Source organism: Engraulis encrasicolus, chromosome 6, assembly GCF_034702125.1.
Source record: "Engraulis encrasicolus isolate BLACKSEA-1 chromosome 6, IST_EnEncr_1.0, whole genome shotgun sequence".
NCBI classification, from domain to species: Eukaryota; Metazoa; Chordata; class Actinopteri; order Clupeiformes; family Engraulidae; genus Engraulis; species Engraulis encrasicolus.
The window spans coordinates 24,632,352-24,655,428 of NC_085862.1; the positions used below are offsets into that span (position 1 = coordinate 24,632,352).

Consider the following 23,077-nt stretch of genomic DNA (forward strand, 5'->3'; position numbering starts at 1 on the left):
TTATTATGCATATGTGTCTGTTTCTCTGACTTTCCTGAGTCATAAATGTAAATGGAAGTGCGAAGGGGAATCTGAACAGTGATGGCCAAAATGGATTCATTAGTTACAATCTAGGGCCACATATTCCACATGACCTTGTTTTACCTGTCCAGTTCAACCAGGTGATCATGTAGCCTCTTACTGCAGCTGGGGTCGCCAGCGACCCTATTCACTTGCTGAAAATGCACTACATTAAAACAACATTGCTATGACATTACAAAGAGCCATAGTGCTGCGCTAAGGGGTTGACCCATTTTATCCTGATGGCTCGTATATATTGTTTGACCTTTGGTGCCTAAAGACATATAGGCTGCATTCAGGCTCTTGAGATTTTATCTTTTTAAATAAATATGTGGGTATGTTACAACTGAATGAGCACAGTCTAATGCAAGATGAGGGTCTTGGGGTTTAAATGCAACTTATTTCATGTTTTTATGTGCATGAGAGGGTGAGATATTTAGGTTTTTATAGGCTGAGGGCAACTTTCCCAACAAGGGCTCAGGCATTCAGCAGGCACTTTTTGCAGGCGCTTTAGGCATCAATGAGTTAACCAGCCTGGCTGAATTGGACAGGTAAAACCAAGTCTCTTGGAATATGTGGAACTGGATTGTAACTAAAGAATCCATTTTCCCCATCACTGAATCTGAATAATAATGCTTATAGTTGTAGGATATTGTGCTCTGAATTATTATGCAAATGTATCTGTTTTTCTGACTTTCCTAAGTCGTCAATGTAAATGGAAATCCTCATAATTTTTTCATGTCGTCAACCATTAGAGTGCAATTCTGATGGCTTTGTTGGAAAATCAGAGAACAATAAAATTTACATAATTGCTTGGACTGTGCTCTACATAAACATTTTAATGCTAAATGCATTACTTAATCACTGTTTACTTTATTCTAGTTCCCCCCCACCGTCACATTTACCAGTTCTAAAATCAATTAATATCCCAACACATTGAGTGTTGCTGGTTACAGTAGGTCGTATTTTTTGTAAGTCGCTTTGCATGAAAGCGTCTGCTAAACGTAATGTAATGCAATATAATGTGCTTTCCATTAGTGGTGTGCATGGGCACTTCCCTTGCGATTTGATTTGATTACGATTCGGGAGGTAATAGTTTGATTCAAATCGATTCAGTCTGATTCTATGATGAATTGTAATGCATTACTGAAAGCAAGGGAAATTTTTCATCAGTCATGATGCAGTCAGATGCTGAACAAAATGTTATTTAATGTTGTGTGTATCAGCCCTACAGTTTTCAATGCGTTGAAGGGCATTCATATAATTTAAAGTTCATTTGCCCTGGAAAAGCCCATGGAAGACACTGAAACTTGAAAAAATATGCCACATCGATTTTGGCATTTGCCGAATCAGTTATTGAATTGTCCTGCCCTGCATTGCGATGCATTGCCCAATCGATTATTGTTACATTACATTACATCACATTACATTGCATTTGGCAGAAGCTTTATAACCAAAGCGACTTTCAAAAGAGGACATAATCATAGCCAACATCGCTAACAGAAAGAAAGTGCACAGGAAATATACAGAACAACAAGTGATTGTTGACTGACACCACTAATTTCCATGGTAGGAGAAGGGAGAGCGGGCGTCGGGACACCTGGACTCGGCCCAGAAGATCCACTCCCTCCTGGACGAGCTGAAGGAGGAGCAGCGGGGGCGTACCCAGGCCCTCGAGGAGGCGGCTGAAGCCCAGCTCAGGGCACAGAGGCTGGACCAGGAGCTCCAGGTAGAATACAGTTTTTATTTTATTTTTATTTTTTTTGTGTGTGGCTTTTTAGCCTTTATTTAGATAGGACCTTGGAAGAGATGACAGGAAGTCAGTGGGAGAGAGAGACAGGGGAGGGTTGGGAAATGACCCAGGCCGGACTCGAACCCGGGTCGCCCGCATATGGTACGGTGTGTTAACGCGCTGCGCCACAGCACCCCGCCAGGCAGTGCTTTCAGCACATGCTCCCAGGCAGAGTCTTATACTGCCTTCATTTTCTCTGAATAAATCCCGGTGCTGACGACACTACTGACGACAATTCTGGGGTGAATTTCTCAAAACCAAAGTTGCTTACTACATTAGCTACTTTGTTGTTTTCAATGCATTTTCCCATTGGCAACTACCAAAGTTGCTAACAGGCTAACAACTTCTCTTTTGAGAAACTCACCCCTGGTTTCTGGCTGAACGTGTGCTGGTGCCACTACCTTGGAACATGTTCCAGAGCCAATCACTGTGCCATCATGAGCCTATTCACGCTGTTGTTATTGTTTATAAATATAGGGCTACATTCGGTGAAATTAAAGGGACTTGTTTGCTGATGTGTGTCTTTGATTTTTAACTACATTGTGATTATGATGCCAAAGGCAGGCTGAATAGTGATTTAAACTTCATTAAACTGTGTCCTAGCCGCATGTGTGTACGTGCTCAGGCCACAGAGGCTGCACCAGGTGATGTGGGTCAGGGCCGGCTCAATGGCAATTTCTCTACAGGACACTGAGTGCATTCCAATATGCGACCTTGCATCCTCCACTTGTGCTTGTGGCCACATACCAGGAAGTACAAAGTAATATGTCATGATGACATCACTGACAACAGCATTATATTTCAATATCTAGCAAAAGCTCAATTTTAAAGTCATTTTCTCATTTGCAATTGGGATGGTGAATGAAAAACAGTCCCTCAAAAGTTGTTGTGGCTAGGCTGACAGCTGGGAAACTTGATTGTTTTTTCCACGGAGGAGGGGCCAGGAGGCGGGGCGAGGCCACAAGCACAAGTAGAGGATGCAAGGTCGCAAATTGGAATGCATACACTGTGCTCTAACTTTTTCTTTTGCCTTTGATTAAGGGTGAATCATAAATAAACTACATGACACTGTGTCCTTACTGTGTGTGTGTGTGTGTGTGTGTGTGTGTGTGTGTGTGTGTGTGTGTGTGTGTGTGTGTGTGTGTGTGTGTGTGTGTGTGTGTGTGTGTGTGTGTGTGTGTGTGTGTGTGTGTGTGTGTGTGTGTGCGCGTGCGCGCTTAGGACACATCGGCTGTACAAGGAGCTCTAAGTCAGAGGCAGGCTGAAAACAATTGTACCATAATGACACTAAATTACTTGTACACTGTGTTCTAACTGCATGTGTATGTGTGCTCGGAGCATAGAGGCTGGGGCAGGATCTGTAAGTCAGGGTAGGTTGAATACAGTTTTAATATGTGATACATTCCTGTAGTTATGGAACTATCTATTTTGTTAATTTTATGTTTTGAGAGTTCTGTCTATCCAGATCAGAGGTTTGTCATGACAATGTTATTTTTGTCACATGTGTGTTGGAGCACAAAGAAGTCTAGTTGGCTAGATCTAACTTTTGTGGAAAATGTGACGTATAGAAATGAGAGCCTTCGGCCCTGCCATGGCCAACCGGTAGGGCTCTCGCCTGCCATGCGGCAGACCCAGGTTCGATTCCCGGCCTGGATCCTTTGCCGACCCCTCCCCGTCTCTCTCACAATTTGCTTCCTGTCTACCTCTCACACTGTCCTGTCAAATGAAGTCGTAAAAGACCAAAAAAAAAAAGTAACAAATGAGAGCCTTCACTGATATGCAGTGTGCTGGGTCAGGCTGAAAAATAATTGACTGCATTACTGTTCACTGTGTCCTTACCACATGTTGCCCGAACCAATATGTGTGACCAAGTCCGTTCCATTACATTATTTTCTGTTGGACTGTCCTCGCTGAACGCTTCACTGCCAGCAGAATGTAGGCAATTTGGATTTTTGATCAACATACATACCGGTAGTGCAATATAGGTAGAATGTACGGTATGCATGCAATGTGGATATGAACTGTCGAGTGAGAATGCAATGGTCGCTTGCAATTAGGACACGGTGGGGCATTCCATTCCATTCCCTTTCCATTCCGAGTGCGCTGGCATGACAAAGATAATTCATTATGTGACCTGTCAAGAAATATATCACCCATTTGTCCTGCATCTGCATTTTGGATGTGGGCACCACTACCTTTTGACTGAAGAACCTGCTGCTGCCATATATGGTGTGTGTGTCTAGGGCTGCTGACAGCTTTGGCTGGGCCCGGGACAAAGTCATCTGATCCCCCACCAAATACATACAATGTAATGAAGACCCAGTTCTGGGCCCCCTCTCTCGCTCTGGGTCTGGGGCAACGGACCCCACTTTGTCCTGCCTTCTTGATTTCCTTGTGTGTGTTAGCCAGGCCATGCCCTCCTTGTGACGCAACACCTTCGGCTTTGCTACTAGTCAGGTCATCTTCAATATAAATATTGTTTCAGAGCTCCAGAGAAATCGGGAACTCCACCCACTTTGTCGGCAACCAATCAACTTTGTGCGGCTCCAACAGCTCTGGGTAGAGGCACGTTCAAGGCAGCCTTTTCTGGCCTCGACCAGTAGCAAACTGAGGGAGGCGGGTCACCCATGCTGTTTGGGAAACGTTAATCATTATGCAAATGGTCAGACCAAGTCTCTAAAAGAGATTTGAAAGTCGATGATAATCAGGCAATGTGAGTGTGTCTATGTGTATCCATGTCCACAGGCCAGCCAGGAGGAGGTGTTGCGGGTGGAGAGGAGCAGGGAGGAGCTGCGTGAGGAGGCCAGGCGTGTGGGGGAGGAGCTGGGCCAGCTGCGGGAGCAGATGGAGGGAGGCCGGGGTGAGTGGCGCGACCAGAGCGAGGCGCTCAGGAGGGAGGCCCAGCAGCTCAAGGAGAAGCTGGACCAGGCCGAAACGGATGCGGGCCGGCTCCGGGCCACCGTCAGGACCATGGAGTCCCTAGCCAAGGTAGCCATCTTTAGTATCCATGGTTACTGTTATTATTACCATAGTTACTGTCCACCTTATTGTTCATGGTTACTATTACTATTACCATGGTTACTATTGCTAATGTCCACCATATTATCCATGGTTACTATGACTAACATCAACCTATCCTAATTATCCGTGGTTACGAATGGTGTACTTCCGCTCAATTCACATTTCCATGAAATTAGAATGAGGGTATGTACTGTATGCTAAGAAAAGGTTAGGCATCCATGTCATTGAATGCCTGGCTCTGTGCATAACTCACACACAAGAGCCAAATGCTATCAGAAAATAGATATATTTGGAAACTGAAGTCAAAGACAGAAACTAGAGGGAGAAGCATTTCTAGCCCATCACAAGGAAACAGTGATAGTATACCAGACCTGAAACAACTGTCACCCATTCTTTCTGCCTTTGGTGAACTGCCCACACATAGCTGCTTGGGCCTTCCTCTCTAGGATTGACTGATTGTCAAGTGATGTAATTTCCTTTTCCTGTTGAAGGATCAGGGCCAGAGGACGGAGGAGTACCGCACCCAGTGCAGCACGCTGATGGGTCTGAACGAGGGGCTGATGGAGACCGTGCGGCGCTCGGAGGAGAGGCAGAGGGAGCTGGCGGAGTCGCGGGGCGCGCTGGAGGCGGAGGTGGGCGGCCTCAAGGCCAAGATGGCCGACGCCGGAGAGACTGAGAGGCGTCTCGGGGCGGAGGCTCGGGCGCTGGAGGAGAGGCTGCAGAGAGCCACCGCACAAGCAGAGGCTGCAGAGGTCAGTCAGGTTGACAAACAGCAACAGATATACAGGCACATGTGCCTTTGTTATTGAATTAGAATGAAGTTTGGGCGTTGTTAAGTTATAGCCTGGCGACGCCATCCTATGTACTCCACCCAGAGATTTTGGCTCCACACACACATTGTCTGGCAAAAGCATCGAGCTCGGTTCTCTCAGCGTTTAGCCAATCAGCAAACAGTTGAGAGTGGTGACGCAGAACTCACCCGCAAAGTCCGTTACTGATTGGTTAAGGTAACTATATTCACACTTTTGTTTTGTTATTTGTATGCTTTTGCGACGCTATATCGTAACAGTCATGTTAATAAAGCACAATATGGGTTTTAATTTGAATTAGGAACTCGAATTAGGAATTAATTTAAATGGCAGAGTAAGATCAGACCATCTGCCACCCTCCACAGGATTCCTCTTGGTTTTTACCAGACTGTTCGACAGAGTCAACAGTCGGCTTTTCGCCCAGGCTAGTTAAGTTATGTCTTTGGACATGATTCGGCCAGAACACAAACAACACTGTCAGTTTCTCTCTCTCTTTCTCTCTCTCTCTCTCTCTCTCTCTCTCTCTCTCTCTCTCTCTCTGTCTCAGGCACACACACACACATACACACACACACACACACACTAATGCCCCCCAGTGGTCCCTAAGCAACGCCCCCTCTCAGCTGTATCCTTCCCAACATCCTGTGGCTCCCCAACGCCCCTGGGGGGCAGGGGGGCTGTAGAGCCCCTGTTGAGTGATGTGGAGGGCACGAGGTAGGGGGGTTCACGTGTTCACGTGTTCACGTGTTCACGTTTTAGTATATTGGGCCAATATTGACATGGCAACAGAATACTGTGTAGCTGGATCAATCAGAGAATGTGCTTTGGATAGAAACGACAAGTAGTTTCTGTATTGATATTTGCACCTTTGTATGTTGAGTGACATACAAGGTGTAAGTGAAAGGGAAGAGAAAAAACATCAAATCCACAGGTGCTGTCTGAAACTCACCGTAATCAATATGTCTCCTTGTTGTGTTGCTATAAATACAGTATTGTAGCAGCTGTCTGTATTGCCGAGGTGGGGAGGGATAAAGCCAGGGATGGATGGGCATTTATTTTTATTTTTTATTATTGCTTCAACAAGGAATCAATTTCGTTGTGCTCGTCACATATACAGTGTACTGTATTGTATAACTTTCTTGATAAAGAGGGCCAACATTTTTCAGCGCTACCGTCACAGGGCCACATGAGCACGCACATCAACTATGAGAGAAACTACAAAATGAAAAATAACTTTTCATTTTTTTTGTTGTTGTTGGACATTTATGCCCAAATATTTACTGAACCATGTTTTTAGCATGATGTCCTTGATAAACAACCAAGAAAAAAAGTTTTAAAGAAAGTGCCAAATAGTTATGTTTTACTGTAATGCTGGCGCAAAAGTTATATTTATCTATGGGTCACACTGAGTGAGGAGGCGGGCCCCCGCCCCCATCCCTGATTTAAACTCTAGCCTGTAACACATAAGTGAGTTTTTACAAAAACAGGAACATTCACGTGGCAGACAGTCCAGACACACACACATACCAGATGTAGAAAATACTGTATGTTCTTTTTTCTTGGCTCTGACCTGTTGACGCCGGTTCATGAACAACAGGTGTGAAATAGTCTCTTTTGACCAACTCTGGTATATTTTATTTTACGCTTAGTGGGTGTGCACTGTCCATGTTGGTGTACACAGTGTGCAGCAGTCGTTTGTTGCCCCACTGCACGTGTTCAATCCACAAGCACCCACAAACACAAACAAACAAACAAACAAACAAATAAACGAAGCGCCAGAGCTCCTTCATTAGTCTGGATTTGACATGTGGGGGGTTACGTTAATCTGATTCATTTACGAACAAATGGCAGATTAGCTTGGTGTTTATCAGATCAAGACTCACTTCAGGAAGGGGTTCCACGTCATGGAATTGTTTTCTGTATTTTTAGTCATTGCGTCTTGATTAAGTGTTTTACTCGTGATTCACCAACCGGTCGCTGCAAGACACAGTAGGTGGTCTGCAAGTAGTGGTGTTAAAAATAGATTATTTTGCATGCTAGCTCAGCAAATGATGTACGTACATTGTTTACACACACTATGCAGAAAAACATTGTTTGTTGCTCAACTGTCATGTAATTTTGGGGTGGGTATTGGCAACAATCTCACAATACGATGGTTTTTATTCTTTTTTTTTACATTTTTAAGAAAACAGACATGTTTAATCAAATATTACTTTTTTGTTTTTCTGTAGAGCAAGTTACACTGTGTATGTAAAAACAGTGTATGTAAAAACAAAAAACCGTTGGCCTACTGCATAGCAAGGACTACTGCATAGCAAGGATCAACTGCCAAATGCAGTTTCAGCAACTTGATAAACACATTTTTTGTAATATCGATACTGACGCCTCTGTATTGATACAATACAATATACAATACAATACAATACAATACAGTATCTTTTATTTGTCATTGTGACGAGCACAACGAAGTTGAGCATTCCTTGTTGAAGCAAAAATAAAAATAAAATAAAAAGAATGGTATATGCTTTGGAAGCATAATTAAGTTCTGTAATGCCGCTGGGTAGAAACTGTTTTTTAGTCTGTGATGGTTTTCATGGATCTGTATCTCTTGTCAGATGGTAGCAGTTCAAACAGATTGTGACCTAGGTGTGAATTGTCTACCAGAATGCATCCGTGTATCGTGAAGAGGCCTGCGATACCGTATTCCGATACCGATATTTTTTAACACAGCCCCAACATGTAATGCCATGGATCAGAAACATTCCAGGATTCTTCTTTTCATCTCTTCAATACCTCTGCCCCTTTTCTGAGGAAGAAACCTTTTTTTTAACAGTACAAAACTTTGCTCATTACTGCACATTTCAGAGTATAGAATATTAAGGCGTCTTGTATCCTGTATCTTGCACCTTGTAAACTCTTGTGATCTTTGTTGTTGCAAAAGCCAGGCTCATCTTCCGGTAGTTGCAAGACTTAATCCATAATGAATGAATAAGCCACATCTACGTACTTTCATTCATCTTGACAACATGTGCCGGTCTTAAATTAGCTGGCTTAGGGATTGCGGTAGTTTCTTCTTCACGTTGAGTGCGTGATGCCAGCTCATATATTCAGGGCCGGATTAACGCGCACAGGCTAGATATGGCTGCAGCCAAGGGGCCCCCGCCTGCCAGGGGCCCCCTGATTGGCCACAAGTGACCATACTACAGAATAATTATGAGAGGATGCAATGTTGAAAATGAATTTATCGTGTTGAGTGCAGATGGACAATATGTTATCCTTAATTCCTAGCTGTGTAATTATGACACTGTCTATGTAAATTTGACTGAAATTTGCCTTCCACTGGGGACCCCAGACACCTGTAGCCTAGGGGGCCCTGGCAATTTTAATCTGGCCCTGCATACATTTGACCAGCTTTTCCCCAAGCTGCTGGCAGACTGTTGGGCAATGGCTTTGCTTATGCTCTTTGTGTGAATGATGCTGTTCAATTCTTCCCTCTCCATCCAACATTGTGTCTGGGACCACTGCCATTATTGCAACGGCGTTTGACACATACATAATGCGCGTCTCCTCCCTCTCATTGCTCGTGCACTCAGCCGACCATGCTCAGCGCTGATTGGGTCCTGTCTAAGAAGTGCTGAGTGTTAAGTTGTGCAAAGAGATTTGTGCCAAAGCATAAATGAGTCTGCATGACAAACTGAGCGAGGAGCAATGACTGGCAAGACACGGCAAAAGGTATGTTATTTATTTCTATAGCACGCGCACACAAAATACTTTCGTGCGATATTCTTCATAAAGTTATGAGCAATAGATGGCAACATTTCAATAATATCCATAGAGGCATGATAAATCTTTTAAAAAGTCCATGGTGTTTCTGACAAGTCAAACATTCATTTCAGGCCTACATTTTCCGCCTGTTCGGGTCTATCGTTCGTTAGTATGCTTAGCAAAGCATATGCATCATGTTAAATTACTTAGGTAATTGCTTTATAGATATATGGTGCTATGTGTATCATCTTCATAGGTAATTTCTTAAGATGGATACACACAGGAATCTTTCTATATTGCTGTGTGCATCAGTTCAACTGCAGTGTTCTCAACTAGCAGTAATTACTTTTTCCTGTTCACTTACCATAATCACTTTTTCCCCCCATCATGCCATTTCTCTCCAGGATAGTTTTCTGGCCCAGTGCTTTTCTTTGTCTCCTTTCAGTTTTATGTCCTCTACCTCAGTGTCTACTAGTGCTGCCATCTGTCTGTTTCCCCTGATTTTCTCTTTTTTGATGGCCTGTCTGGGTGAAGGGAGCCATTGCTTACAGGCAAAAGGATTGATTATTATTGAAATGTGCAGGCTTCTTGTCAGGCAGAGGTGGCAACCCCAGTTGCTATCCTTTTCTTCACATCTCTTTCCTCCCTCTCTTTTCTCATTTCCTGTCTCTGCTGTTTCTTCTCCTACTTCTGTTACTGTGTGTTCCTTTTTTCTACTTTTTCCTTCCCCTGTTGTTGAAATGGCAGGACTACTAGGTTGCACTGCAGTGTTCCCCAACCTTTTTTTTTTTTTAAATCTCGTCTACCCTCTAAGCCCTTTTTTATTTCACCATGAGGATCCCCTCAGTCATGCTCCATGTGTCTTAATATATCCCTAGGTGACTGCTCCGTACATTTTTAAGTTTTCCCACGTACGTACCTCCTGAAGCGTGCCCAAGTACCCATAGTGCTATGCGTGCCCCCTGGTTCAGAAGCACTGGGTTAGAGAGTATGGCGCTCCCTGTAGACGTAATGCCCAGTAGGAAATTGTAGTATATGTGATATGCAGTTAATGAATGCCAAATGTACAGTAAAAGGTAGTAACGGGATTTCGAAGAGTAGAATATGTATGTATTTAAACGAATTACACCGCACTCACGATTAAAAGGTGCCAAACAAAAACTATGAGCCCTGAGCCCTGAGAGGAAGGTCATAAACCGAAAGCTTGGCCGTTAAAAAGGAAAAAAAGAGTAGAATATAAAATCCCTGGTTGTAGGTTAGAGGGTATGGTTCTCCCCGTAGACCCGGTGCCTCCAACAGAGGAAATTATGGTGTACCGAATGTACCGACTTCACTACTTACTTACTCAGTCCTTGCTGTGCCTAGTGGCAAGGACGAAGGATCTCCACTCATCTCTGTTGTTGGTCTGTGTTATGTAATGTTACTTCATGTCAAATGTACAGTAAATGATAGAAACAGAGTGTGCTAGAGAGTAAGCTATGCAATCTCTGGCTGCAGTAGATAATTATAGAGTAATTTACAGGCGCTGAGGCACTTTTAAAATCCTCCTCGCTCTTGCCATCTATTCTGCTCTCTTACGTGTATCTTCATCTTTCTCCTTCACCTTCTTGAATGAATGAATGAAGGAATGAATTAATGATTTTATTTGACATTCTCAGTTATTAAGCAAAATGAAATACTTGAATTAGTTCCACATACTTAAACACCATACACTTAAACATACCTCTTCTGTCTCTCTCCCCCAGGTATGAAGGGGTAATTCATAGCATTGCATTACGTACATTTAGCTTTTATCTAAAGCGGCTTAGAGTTATTTATGTTAACCCATTTCAGCCTGCCGCTGCTTGTACACTGCATTGACCTAGGCCTGGAGCGACATAGACTCTGAAATCTCAAGCTCTTAAGATTTCAGTTTTTTTTTAAATTAAACTTGTGGGTATGTTAGAGCTGAAAGAACACATTCTAATGCAAGATAAGGGTCCTTACTTTTAAATGCAATCATGTTTTCATGTTCTTCAGAGGCTGAGATATTAAGGTTTTTATAGGCTGAGAGCACCTTTTCCCAAAAGCATTTAGCAGGCGCTGTTGCCTTAGTTGAGTGCCTTCCTCAGGAGCTCATCAGCTCAGGACGAGGGTACATGGGACTCAAGCCTACAACCCTCTGGATAGTTGGGAGTTGCACCTAAAATCAAAGTGATTTCCATACATAGACCATTTTGTGGTGCAGCACCACGGAATGGAAATTGAGCATGACAGATTGGCATATTACACTTCATAAATGACTCATAACACTTTCACTGGCCTGACTTCTTCGCCTGTAGCACCACGCAATGCTACTTGATATGTTGGAACCAGTCACACTATGTTCACATTCTCTCCTCTCCTCTCCTCTCCTCTCCTCTCCTCTCCTCTCCTCTCCTCTCCTCTCCTCTCCTCTCCTCTCCTCCTCTCTCTTCTCCTCTCCTCTCCTCCTATAGGCTCGAGTGCGGCGTCTGGAGGAGGACAATGCTGCGTTGCAGGTGGGCAGCGAGGAGGCCCAGCAGCGCTGCCTAGAGGAGGCGCAGCATGAGCGCAGGGAGGCGCAGACGCACGCCGGCCTGCTGGAGCAGCAGCTGCTGGCCCGCAGCGAGGTACAGTAGACACAGGTCCACGACAACCAGGACAAATACACTGAAAAGCAGCTCTTACCACAGCTATCGGTGCACTAAATTATGCTACCAAAGTATAGTTTTATACCTACATCATGCATGTGGATGTGTATGGCTGTGATATGTGTGTGTGGTTTAGGGAGTAGTTATTTATGGCTTCACCGAACAAGGACTGCTCAATTTCATTGTACTTCTTACAATGACAAATAAAAAGATATTCCATAGTAGTGTTTCTGAACGGGGGTACTACAGCCCCCCAGGGGGCCTTGGGGAGCCCTAGGGGGGCTTTGAGAAGGATAAAGCTTAGAATGGGCGGTGCTTTTGCCATTGGGGGACATTAGTTTATTTTACTTTTAATACTAAGGGGGGCATTGGCTGGGTTACTATGATTAGGTCAAGGGGTAGTTGGGAGGCTCATGATGCGATTAAGGGGGCGTTTGTTCAAAACAATTTGAGAACCACTGTTCTATATTTGTGTACAGGAGCTGGGCCGCCTCCAGGGGGAGCTGAGGAGCGTCACGCGGGACGCGGAGGAGGCCCGCGCGCAGCTGCGCGTGGCCGAGGAGGCGCGAATGGAGATCTCGGCCCGGGCCGAGCGTCTCACGGAGCAGGAGGAGAAGCTGAACCGCTCCCACGTGTCGGAGCTCCAGGAGCGGGGGCAGAAGGAGGAGGCCCTGGGCAAGCAGCTGGAGGAGGCGCGGGGGGAGGTGCGGGACCTCAAGGCCCAGCTGGAGCGCCTGGCCCTGGAGCACGCGGAGACGCGCGAGTCCCTCCATCGCGCCAACACCGAGACGGCCGAGCTGGGTATGATGAAACGATCTGAAATTTTGCATAACATTTTAAATGCTAATGCAATGTCTCCGCATGTTTATTAATAATAATAATAATAATAATAATAATTAATAATAATTTATTTTGTGCAAGAACTCTAGAACTCGATGGCATGATATGTATGTGCGCGTGTGTACTCTACATAACCCTGTGCTAATATACTTAAAAAAATAAAAATAAAAAAGAACTACCCCTACTTTGCATCTCCATGTTGGCTTTGATTATTATGTCCTCAATTGTTAGTCGCTTTAGTTCAAAAGTGTCTGCCAAATGCAATGCAATGTAATGTAAGAGATCAAAGTGTATCTACATGTATCAACATGTATTATTATGTATTTACACTGTACAGAGCTAACCCTAACCTTAAGGTAAAGTGCTGTTACAGAACATACTTGGTTACAACTGTTCTTAATTAACATCACAGGTAGTAAATTAAACCAAAAGTGTAAGTAACCAAATAAAATTGCCATCAGGTATCAGCCTGTGCCGCCTGACCGGGGAGCGAGAGGAGGCGTGCCGCCAGCGCGAGGAGTCGGAGCAGGAAGCGCAGAGGGAGGCGGAGAAGCTGAACGCCAGCCTGGCCGCCCTGCGGCAGGAGAACCAGAGCCTGCGCGAGGAGCTGCAGCAGGCCGAGAAGCTTCCGGAGGCCCTGCTGGAGGTGCAGGAGCGGCTGGAGAAGGAGGAGGCGCAGCACCGCAGCCAGCAGGACGCCGGCAAGCAGGAGGTGCAGGCCCTACGCTTCCAGATGAGCTCCGAGATCATGAGCCAGCAGAGCCAGATACAGGTACGCATCTCATATCAGCATAGCCACATACAGATACGCATCTCATATCAGCAGAGCCACATGCAGGTACGCATCTCATATCATATACCAGCAGAGCCAGATACAAGTACGCATCTCATATCATATATCAGCAGAGCCAGATACAGGTACGCATCTCATATCATATATCAGCAGAGCCAGATACAGGTACGCATCTCATATCAGAAGAGCCAGATACAGGTACGCATCTCATATCATATATCAGCAGAGGCAGATACAGGTACGCATCTCATATCATATACCAGCAGAGCCACATACAGATACGCATCTCATATCAGAAGAGCCAGATACAGGTACGCATCTCATATCATATATCAGCAGAGGCAGATACAGGTACGCATCTCATATCATATTCCAGCATAGCCAGATACAGGTAGGCATCTAATATCATATACCAGCATAGCCAGATAAAGGTACGCATCTCATATCATATATTAGGTACGCATCTCATATCTCATACCAGCAGAGCGAGATACAGGTACGCATCTCATATCAGCATAGCCAGATACAGGAACGCATCTCAGATCATATATCAGCAGAGCCAGATACAGGTACGCATCTCATATCATATATCAGCAGAGCCAGATACAGGTACGCATCTCATATCTCATACCAGCAGAGCGAGATAAAGGTACGCATCTCATATCAGCATAGCCAGATACAGGTACGCATAATCCCATAAAGGTACGCAAAGGTACGCATCATCTACCAACAGAGCGAGATACAGGTACGGAAACATGGCCAGAAGAGCATGACCCAGACATTACAAACCACACCAAATGCAAACACATGTGTACAGTACATTGCACAGGTGCAGTTATGCCAGTTCCATCACATTCCAGCAGAGTCAGATACAGGCACGGAAACCAGAGAGCATCATTACAATACACTTCCAGGTACAGGTATACCAATTCCATCGCATATCAGCAGAGTCAAGTCAGGTAGCACAACTAACATGCCAGTGTATAGCATTTGCATACCAAACCACATACAGGGCATACAGTTTCAGATTACAGTACGCACCATACCAGATACAGGCACTACGCTGACAAGAAGCCAAAAGTGAAAGTGAAAAGCCCATTGGGAAACTCCAACTCCCATTGTCATTGTGACACAGCACTCCACAGCACACAAGTGAACACTGCACACTGCACACAACGAAATTGCATTTATGCCTCACCCGTGCAAGGGGGCAGCCCTCAGTGGCGCCCCATGGGGAGCAGTGCGGTGGGACGGTACCATGCTCAGGGTACCTCAGTCATGGAGGAGGATGGGGGAGAGCACTGGTTGATTACTCCCCCCACCAACCTGGCGGGTCGGGAGTCAAACCGGCAACCTCTGCGATGCAAGTCTGACGCCCTAACCGCTCACCCATGACTGCCCTGCCCTGCCCTGCCCCAAAAGCCAGCATGGTGAGATACTGGTCGAAAGGAAACTTAAAAGTCACTGAGGGCCAGTGTATAAAAATCCTCACAGTAAAAGGGCAGAACGTAATATTATCTATAGATAGCGTGCTTATGTTTTCATTTCGTTCAGACCTCATGTGGCGGGCCAGAACCTTGCCATGCGGGTGCCAGATCTGGCCCTGGGGCCACCAATTGAATAGGCCTGGCATACAGCTTTTCTTGTCTTTCCAGATACACGCTTTAGCCCTCCATCAGACATCATTCTGTCCTGCCACTGGACATTTAGTTCACGTTTCCTGCACTTGGCCAATTTGGTGGGATGTGCACACAATTACTCCTCTTGACATTCACATACAGCTCATTACAACTGAGCAAGTGCATGAATGTAGGGGGGCTATAGCCTCTTATAGCCTCTTAAATGGTGGAGTAGGGGAAAGGCGTGATTAATATATATGAGGTCAGGGTGCTCAGCTCATGTATTAGAGGAAGGTTGTAGTTTATGCTGTATTAACTGCTGACAGAGGTGGCACTGAAGGGGGGCTAGATCAGGATGATTCAAGGTCCAGAGCTACACAAGGTATCATATGGTTGAAGTTATAGGTGCACTGTGTAGGATTGCGGCCAACGTAGGTATTGCGATTACTGTATGCTGCTCATTAAAACGGCTGCCTATTGCCAAATTTGCTAAGGAATAAATGAATGTTTCCTAGTGTGTCCAAAGTACAGTACATTTTGCAGATAAAATGTCTATTTCTGGAAATTCAAAATGGCAGACATGGAGAAGATCCATACATGTGTATTCATGTATGAAAAGTGCAGTTTTCCCAGTCACAATGAACAGTTCACATTTTATGGTTTTGGTAAGAATTCTGGAAATGAACTCTTAAAAATATTACAGAGTGCACTTTTAAGGCTAGACTATGCTTGCTTCAGGTTGCATGTTTTGCACATGTTTGTATGTGTGCATGAGGTCGCACAGCTAGCATATCCTAGCCTTTAGGGTCACTATTAAGCAGTGTACTGTAGATCAGAATGATTCAGAGGACCAAGAACCTCATTGGGTTCTACAGAGGACTATTGTAGTATACCGGTACTTTAATGGTGTGGTTGGGACAGTATAAGGGCTATTTCCATAAATATTAACGCTGTCGTTTGCGTATGGTGGGGCCCCCAGAATGATCCTGGATCCCGAAATTTCTATCTGAATGGTATCCGTTACTGCTGTTTGTGTGTGTGTGTGTGTGTGTGTGTGTGTGTGTGTGTGTGTGTGTGTGTGTGTGTGTGTGTGTGTGTGTGTGTGTGTGTGTGTGTGTGTGTGTGTGTGTGTGTGTGTGTGTGTGTGTGTGTGTGTCGGGGGGTTGTATAGTAAGCCATTCATGCAGAAATACACGCTTTTGCTTTAGTGTGTGTATTTTCAGAACATTATACGTATTGACGTTCCACTTACTTGGAGATCAAATGGAATAAGGAATCAGGATCAGGTTATAGCTACCAATTTAGTTTCCATTCTGGACGGCCTTCAGGGGTATTGATCTGCTGGGCCGCTTATCAGATCTGTGTTGGTTGAGATAGAGAAGCAACCTGTTCTTTCTTTCTTTTTTTCTTTCTTTCTTTTTTCACATTTTCTTTCTTTTCTTTTTTCAATCTTTCTTTCACTCTTTCTTTCTCTTAATTTTGCTCTTTCTCTCCTTTCTTTCTTTCTTTTACACTTTCTATCAATCTATGTTTCTTTCTTTCATTTTCGCTTTCACACTTTCTTTCTTTCACAATTTCTTTCATGCTTTCTTTCTTTCACACTTTCTTTCTTTCACACTTTCTTTTGCGCGTTCTTTCCTGTGTGACCTTCAAGAGTCTGAGCGATCAGCTGACGGCCATGAAGACGGAGATGGAGATGGAGAAGCAGAGAGCAGCTGGCCTGGCAGAGAAAGTCTCCGAACTAGAGGTGAGCACAGCCCAACACACACACACGCACGCACGCACACACACACACACACACACACACACACACACACACACACACACACACACACACACACACACACACACAAACAAGCTGTTTTCAGAACAGCCCGTCTGGAAAAAATGGAAAGAAAAAACGTCATCATGCCAGCCTCACGTAGAAAAACAGTCGTCGCTTCCAATTGGGAACCAGATTTTTATTTCCTTAAATGCTGTGATTTACAGTGTGAATATGTTGACTGGTTGGAGATTAAGCATGGGAATAGACAGTGACAGACCCAGGGTTTTTATCTGTCAGTCTAAATGCAGCTTTTATGAGAGAATAAACGTCATCATGCTTCACTTAGAAAAACAGTAGTCGCTACCAATTGGGAACCAGATTTTTGTTTCCTTAAATGCTGTGATTTACAGTGTGAATATGTTGACTGGTTCGAGATTAAGCATGGGAATAGACAGTGACAAAGCCAAGGTTTTCTCTGTCTGTCTGAATGTGGCGAGAGAGAGAGAGAGAGAGAGAGAGAGAGAGAGAGAGAGAGAGAGAGAGAGAGAGAGAGAGAGAGTCCCAGAGATTGCATCTCAGAAATTGAGGTGTAACATTGGGGGATTTTGGGTAATTGAAGTGGGAGCCAGAGAGATCCTCTTGTGCCTGGTGATGTTTCTTTAAATCGCTAAGACGGATGATAGGCTTCAACCATAACATGTCTCTGTCCTTGCTCTTTTATTTTCTACGGCCTGTATTGTCTTGAAGCTCAGTCTAAAAAAGTTTTGTGAATCTGTTAAGCTCCTTGCATCTGTCTGGCGTTTTGTGGTTGTCGTTTTAGTTTTTTAACTGATTATCTTTCATGTATTGTTTTTGATGCATTGTTCTTTTTTGAAACACTGGACGTACGTAGACATGGGCACAGACACCAGACTTCTACATTGCAGAAACTGGAGCAGCCATGCTACTGTAGGCTTAGTCTCAGAGTCCACATATTGGCCTAGCGAATTTACTGAGTGCTACTCAGCAAGTCTCTCACATTGTCATATTTTTTTCACGTGCTTCACATTCAGCCCCAACTGTCAGAACGTCTTTCTCTCGTCTATGCCCTGCCCTCTGTCTCTCGTCACATCAGTCCTTTCTCTCGTGACGCCATCAGTCCTTTCTCATTGTCTCCCATGTACCTCTTCTTCTTTCATCTTTCTCGTCTTCCACTCCACCCAAACCACCCCTGGACTCGACAGAGGCCAGATTGCATTGAAATTTTCTGTGGATGCAGACAGTGAAGCGAGCCCTTGATGGCTTTGCTAACTTTAGTTACAGTATGTGCTTCTTCAGTATCTTCAGTATTCATTCTGACTGGAAAATTTGCACTTTTCCTACATGAAAAGGGGGATCTTCTCCATGGTCCGCCATTTTGAATTTCCAAAAATAGCCATTTTTAGCTGCAAAAATGACTCTACTTGGACCATACTAAAAAATATTTGTTTATTACTTTACTTTACTTTATTTCTTCAGGACATTGCACATTAATGAACATATACATACATGTACATACAGTATACTGTATGTAAATATGCCAGATTGTAGCCCAAGGGCTAATTTCCATCTGGTGTCCAAAATAGGCAGGCTAGATGTTTACAAGCAATAGAATTTAAAATCCCAAACATTCATCCAATATCAAAACAGACTGTTAGTAACAAAAGAAATAAAACCCACTACAGAAGCAAAAAGCATGCATGTAAATAAAAGGAAGAGAGAAAAGAAAAAGGTCCCAAAATAGGGCCATGTGTTATGTGAGTGTGTGTGTGCGTGTACACTGTGTAGAGGCTCAGACCATCAGTGTGAACATGTTTGTTGGGCTCGAAGCCACTTTTTATACTCCATCTTAAAGGTGGCTACCCAGGTGAAAAAGTGGTTCAATTTAGTACAATAAAAGCACGACTGAAGTGTACTTAGCATGTTAAAAGCGCACTCACACTTTTTGTGCTAAGAAAAAGTATGTTTACAATATGCTTATTTAAAGTGTACTTAAAATTAGATGTAATTAAGTTGCTCTCAAAGAAAGTACACTTTGCCAACCATACATAAAGTGCACTTGGAAGATGTTTCGCTAAAGTGTATTTAGAGGAATATACTAATAGTGTTCTAATAGTGAACTTACTAAAAGTGTATTTTTTAATAACATATTGCAATTGCACTTTTTTAAAGTGCACTTTGATTATACTTCACCCAAGTGACTTCGAAGTGTGATTTTCTATAGTGCGCTTTAAAGTAAATCACTTTAACATATTGGAAGTATACTTTTTCTAAGTGCACCATGATTGTGCTTCATCCAAATATATTCAAAGTGTGCTTACACAAAGTGCATTTACCCATCATACATCATCATGCATGTACCATCATGCAATGCACTTCTTGGAGCTCAATTTCTCAAACAGAAAGCCATTGACCTCTAAGGAATATCTTTGGTTTGCATGAAAATATTACTCATTGTTATATTCTGCGTTTATTGTAGGGTTTTTATTTAATTTTAAGTGGAACACAAAAAAATGACCATGTTCCCACCGTCATTACGATGGTCATGTATACGCTCTGGTATATGAAGAGTTCAGATGCAAAACCCCCTAACTCCATTTCTGAAGACCTGCACTTCTATATTTTTAGAGAACACCGTTGTTGGTTTGGTTTACATTCATGTACTTGATAATACATATAAATACTTATATTACATAAATAAAATTTAAAAATATGCAATTTTGATAGCTTTGTATTAAATAAAAATGAATTAAGATTATTTTCTGAAATGGCACTTAGGGGGTTTTGCATCTGAACTCTTCATATATAGGCTCACACTTCCTATCATGACATTGTGGCAGGTAAGTCAGAGGTAGTTGACCAAATAAAAGATGTTGAATCTAAGTGAGTGTCCAAGTGCAGAATATTGGCACAAGTTGGAGTCAAAGTAATATGTGTATCTGAAATCTCTGTCCAGATGTACTATGACTGTAAATGGCAGTCAGGCTATGCATGCATATCAATAAAGTGACCTCTGGATGTGTTCAATGTACAAGCTCTGAGTAACAGCATGGATTGTAGAGTTACATTTATGTTATTTCATGTAATTGGGAGTGTACTGTAAACATACTTCAAGCATACCTGTTAATATATTTACAATACTTAATGATATACTTTTTACAGACTTAAAGTGTTCCAATGTAGTCCAAAGAAGCATGAAGTTAACATACTTTTATTGAACTTCAAGTAACAACAAAATTTCATAGAAGTGTACTCCAACACACTCTGAATGCCATACAAATGCATGAAAAGTGTGTTTGGAGCATACTTTCAAAAGTATGCTCGTAGTGCACTTGAAGTTGTCCAAAAGCGGTGCCAATTTAGCATCCTCAGTGTGCTGCAAGTGTGCTGAAGTACTGCTTTAGTAGTGATCCAGTGCACTAATAGTGCAATGAAGCGCACTTTAAATCGCCGAAAATAGTACACTTTGTGCTAAGTACGGTCAAAAAATGTACACTTTAAGTATATGGGTTTTTCACCTGGGTAAAGAGGGACATTCCCTTATATGCAGTGGAATAGAGTTCCATAATGTGCCGCCTTTAGTAGATAATGCATTTTGACTGAAAGAGGTTTTCCTGAAAGGAATCTCTACATCTTTATTGACCACTGCTCGAGTTACTCGTGTTTGACGATATTTTATAAAATCTTGTAAACAAGGTGGCGCCATATTACTTAGTAAACTTTCATGTAAAGATCGAATTTGGCAATAGGCAGCCCAGTTTCAATGAGCAGCATAGTTGCAGTGCCTTTTTTGACCATTTCCTGCAGTGTACCTTTAAGCGTTAGTTATGCATTTGCTAAGCATTATTCAGACCTTAGATAACCCTTCGTAAAACATTCGTTAACCATTATCTCTTTATTTTTTCCCATTACTTAGTCATTAACATACACTGTTAATGGTTTTTGATACTGATACATGTGTCGAGAGAGTCGGGGAAGGATTGGCAAATGATGAATGGTTTCTGTATCATTTGCCAATCCTTCCCCGACTCTCTCACACACATGTATCAGTATCAAAAACCATTAACAGTGTATGTTAATGATTAAGTAATGGGAAATAATAAAGAGATAATGGTTAACAAATGTTTTACAAAGGGTTATTTAAGGTTTTAATAATGTTTAACAAATGCATAACTAATGCTTAACAAGGAGTCGGTACTATGAAGTGTTACCAAACACACCCTTCTAAAAGGTTTGGGGGTTCGTACGAAAAATTAAACAAAAATATCAGAAACAATATATGTAGAGCTGGTGGCACAACTCGAAGGGGATCGAAATATCATTTTAATACCGCCATTGGATTACATGCTACGATTTTCAGCTAAAAACGCTGTTGAGGTCCCATGAAATCGGGTTAAGTGACGTCACTTTCAAGCTCTATTACGATATGAAGCAGAAATTTGCGATAGTTTGCAATTGTGTTATTGTGTTATTGATCAAATAGGCTCTGTGTGGCCCTGAACTGCTAGTTGCCTTGGTTACTTTAGTTGCCTCATGAAACACATTTCTGTGGTCGCCAGCCACCCTTTTTCAAAGCCTGAGATGTAGATCTGTCCTCGCAACTTCTCTCCTTTCTTCTTCCCAACGTAACACAGGGAAATGGAGCACCGCCAATTAGGAGGAAGGGAGGTGTGTGTGTGTGTGTGTGTGTGTGTGTGTGTGTGTGTGTGTGTGTGTGTGTGTGTGTGTGTGTGTGTGTGTGTGTGTGTGTGTGTGTGTGTGTTCGTGTGTGTGTGTGTGTGTGTGTGTGTGGTGTTCGAGTGTGTGTGTGTGCGCGCACGTGTGAACAGCTTTAAGCCTGATGAATGTGTGAAATTATGGGTGACTCGACTCTTACAAAACGATGTATTAGTAATGGGATCATTACAAATGCAAAGATTTGAAGGCAAGTGAGAGAAAATAATGGAAAGAGGGGAAAGAAAGAAAGAAAGAAAGAAAGAAAGAAAGAAAGAAAGAAAGAAAGAAAGAAAGAAAGAAGAAAGAAAGAATGAGAAACAAGTGAGACTGAAAAGAGGTGTAGTGCTGTGTTTGAAGTGTGTGTGAGTGTGGGAGGTTAATTGGAGGGACTGGAGGCACTCAGCAAAGAGTAGCGAGCAGAGAGGAGAGGAGGGAGAAGAGGGGAGCAGAGTAGAGTAGTGGAAGGAGGAGAGAGAGGAGAGGAGGGAGAAGAGGGGAGCAGAGTGGAGTAGTGGAAGGAGGAGGGAGAGGGGGATGGAGAAGAGGAGAGCAGAGCAGAGAGAGGAAGGAGGAGAGAGGGGAATGGAGAAGAGAAGAGAAGAGGAGGGGATGGAGGGGTGGGAGAGGATGGAGAAGAGGGGAAAAGAGCAGAGAGAGCAAGGGTGAGAGAGGGAGATCTGAGGAAGGGGGATGAAGGAGTGGGAGAGGAGAAGAGAGGAAAGGAGGCAGAAGAAGGGGGCGAAGAGAAGAGAGCAGGGAGGGCAACAAGGAGAGAGAGGAATCTCAGGACCGGGGGGGGTTGAAGAAGAGGAGAGCAGAGCCAGATGGGGGGAGGGGGGGATAGGGGGAAGAAAAGAGAAGAGAGGAGAGGAAAGAGAAAAAAGGGAGGAGATGAGGGAGGAAGAAGGAGAGGGAGAAATGGAGGAGAGTCAAGGTGGGAAGGCAGCAAGGGGAGTGAAGAGAGGTGAGGAGCAGGGAGGAGAGGAAAGGAAGGAAGGAAGGGAGGGAGGGAGGAGGGGAAAAGGGGAGGAGGGGGAGGAAGGAGGAGAAAGAGAAGTTGGAGAAACTGAGAAGAGGTAAGGTGCGAAGGCAGCAATAGCAGGGAAGAGAGGAAAGGAGGGAAGTGAGGAAGAGGAGGAGGAGAGGCATCTGGATGAAAGGGGTGGAGAGACATTGAGAGCACGAAGGAGAAGAAAGGAGGAAAGTGAGGAAGAGGAGGAGGAGGAGA

The 23,077-nt window shown here is 43.7% G+C and overlaps 1 protein-coding gene across 3 annotated transcripts in view; it reads left to right on the plus strand.

Moving 5' to 3' along the window:
• The window catches only part of fyco1a (FYVE and coiled-coil domain autophagy adaptor 1a), a 74,359-nt gene that overhangs the window by 22,075 nt on the left and 29,207 nt on the right, over positions 1–23,077 (plus strand). For all 3 annotated transcript variants that reach the window (XM_063201003.1, XM_063201004.1, XM_063201002.1), the window contains exons 9-15: positions 1,634–1,789; positions 4,598–4,840; positions 5,365–5,625; positions 11,925–12,077; positions 12,578–12,899; positions 13,400–13,710; positions 17,005–17,097. In XM_063201003.1, coding sequence (XP_063057073.1) covers positions 1,634–1,789; positions 4,598–4,840; positions 5,365–5,625; positions 11,925–12,077; positions 12,578–12,899; positions 13,400–13,710; positions 17,005–17,097 — 1,539 coding nt within the window. The remainder of the gene's footprint in view (positions 1–1,633; positions 1,790–4,597; positions 4,841–5,364; positions 5,626–11,924; positions 12,078–12,577; positions 12,900–13,399; positions 13,711–17,004; positions 17,098–23,077) is intronic.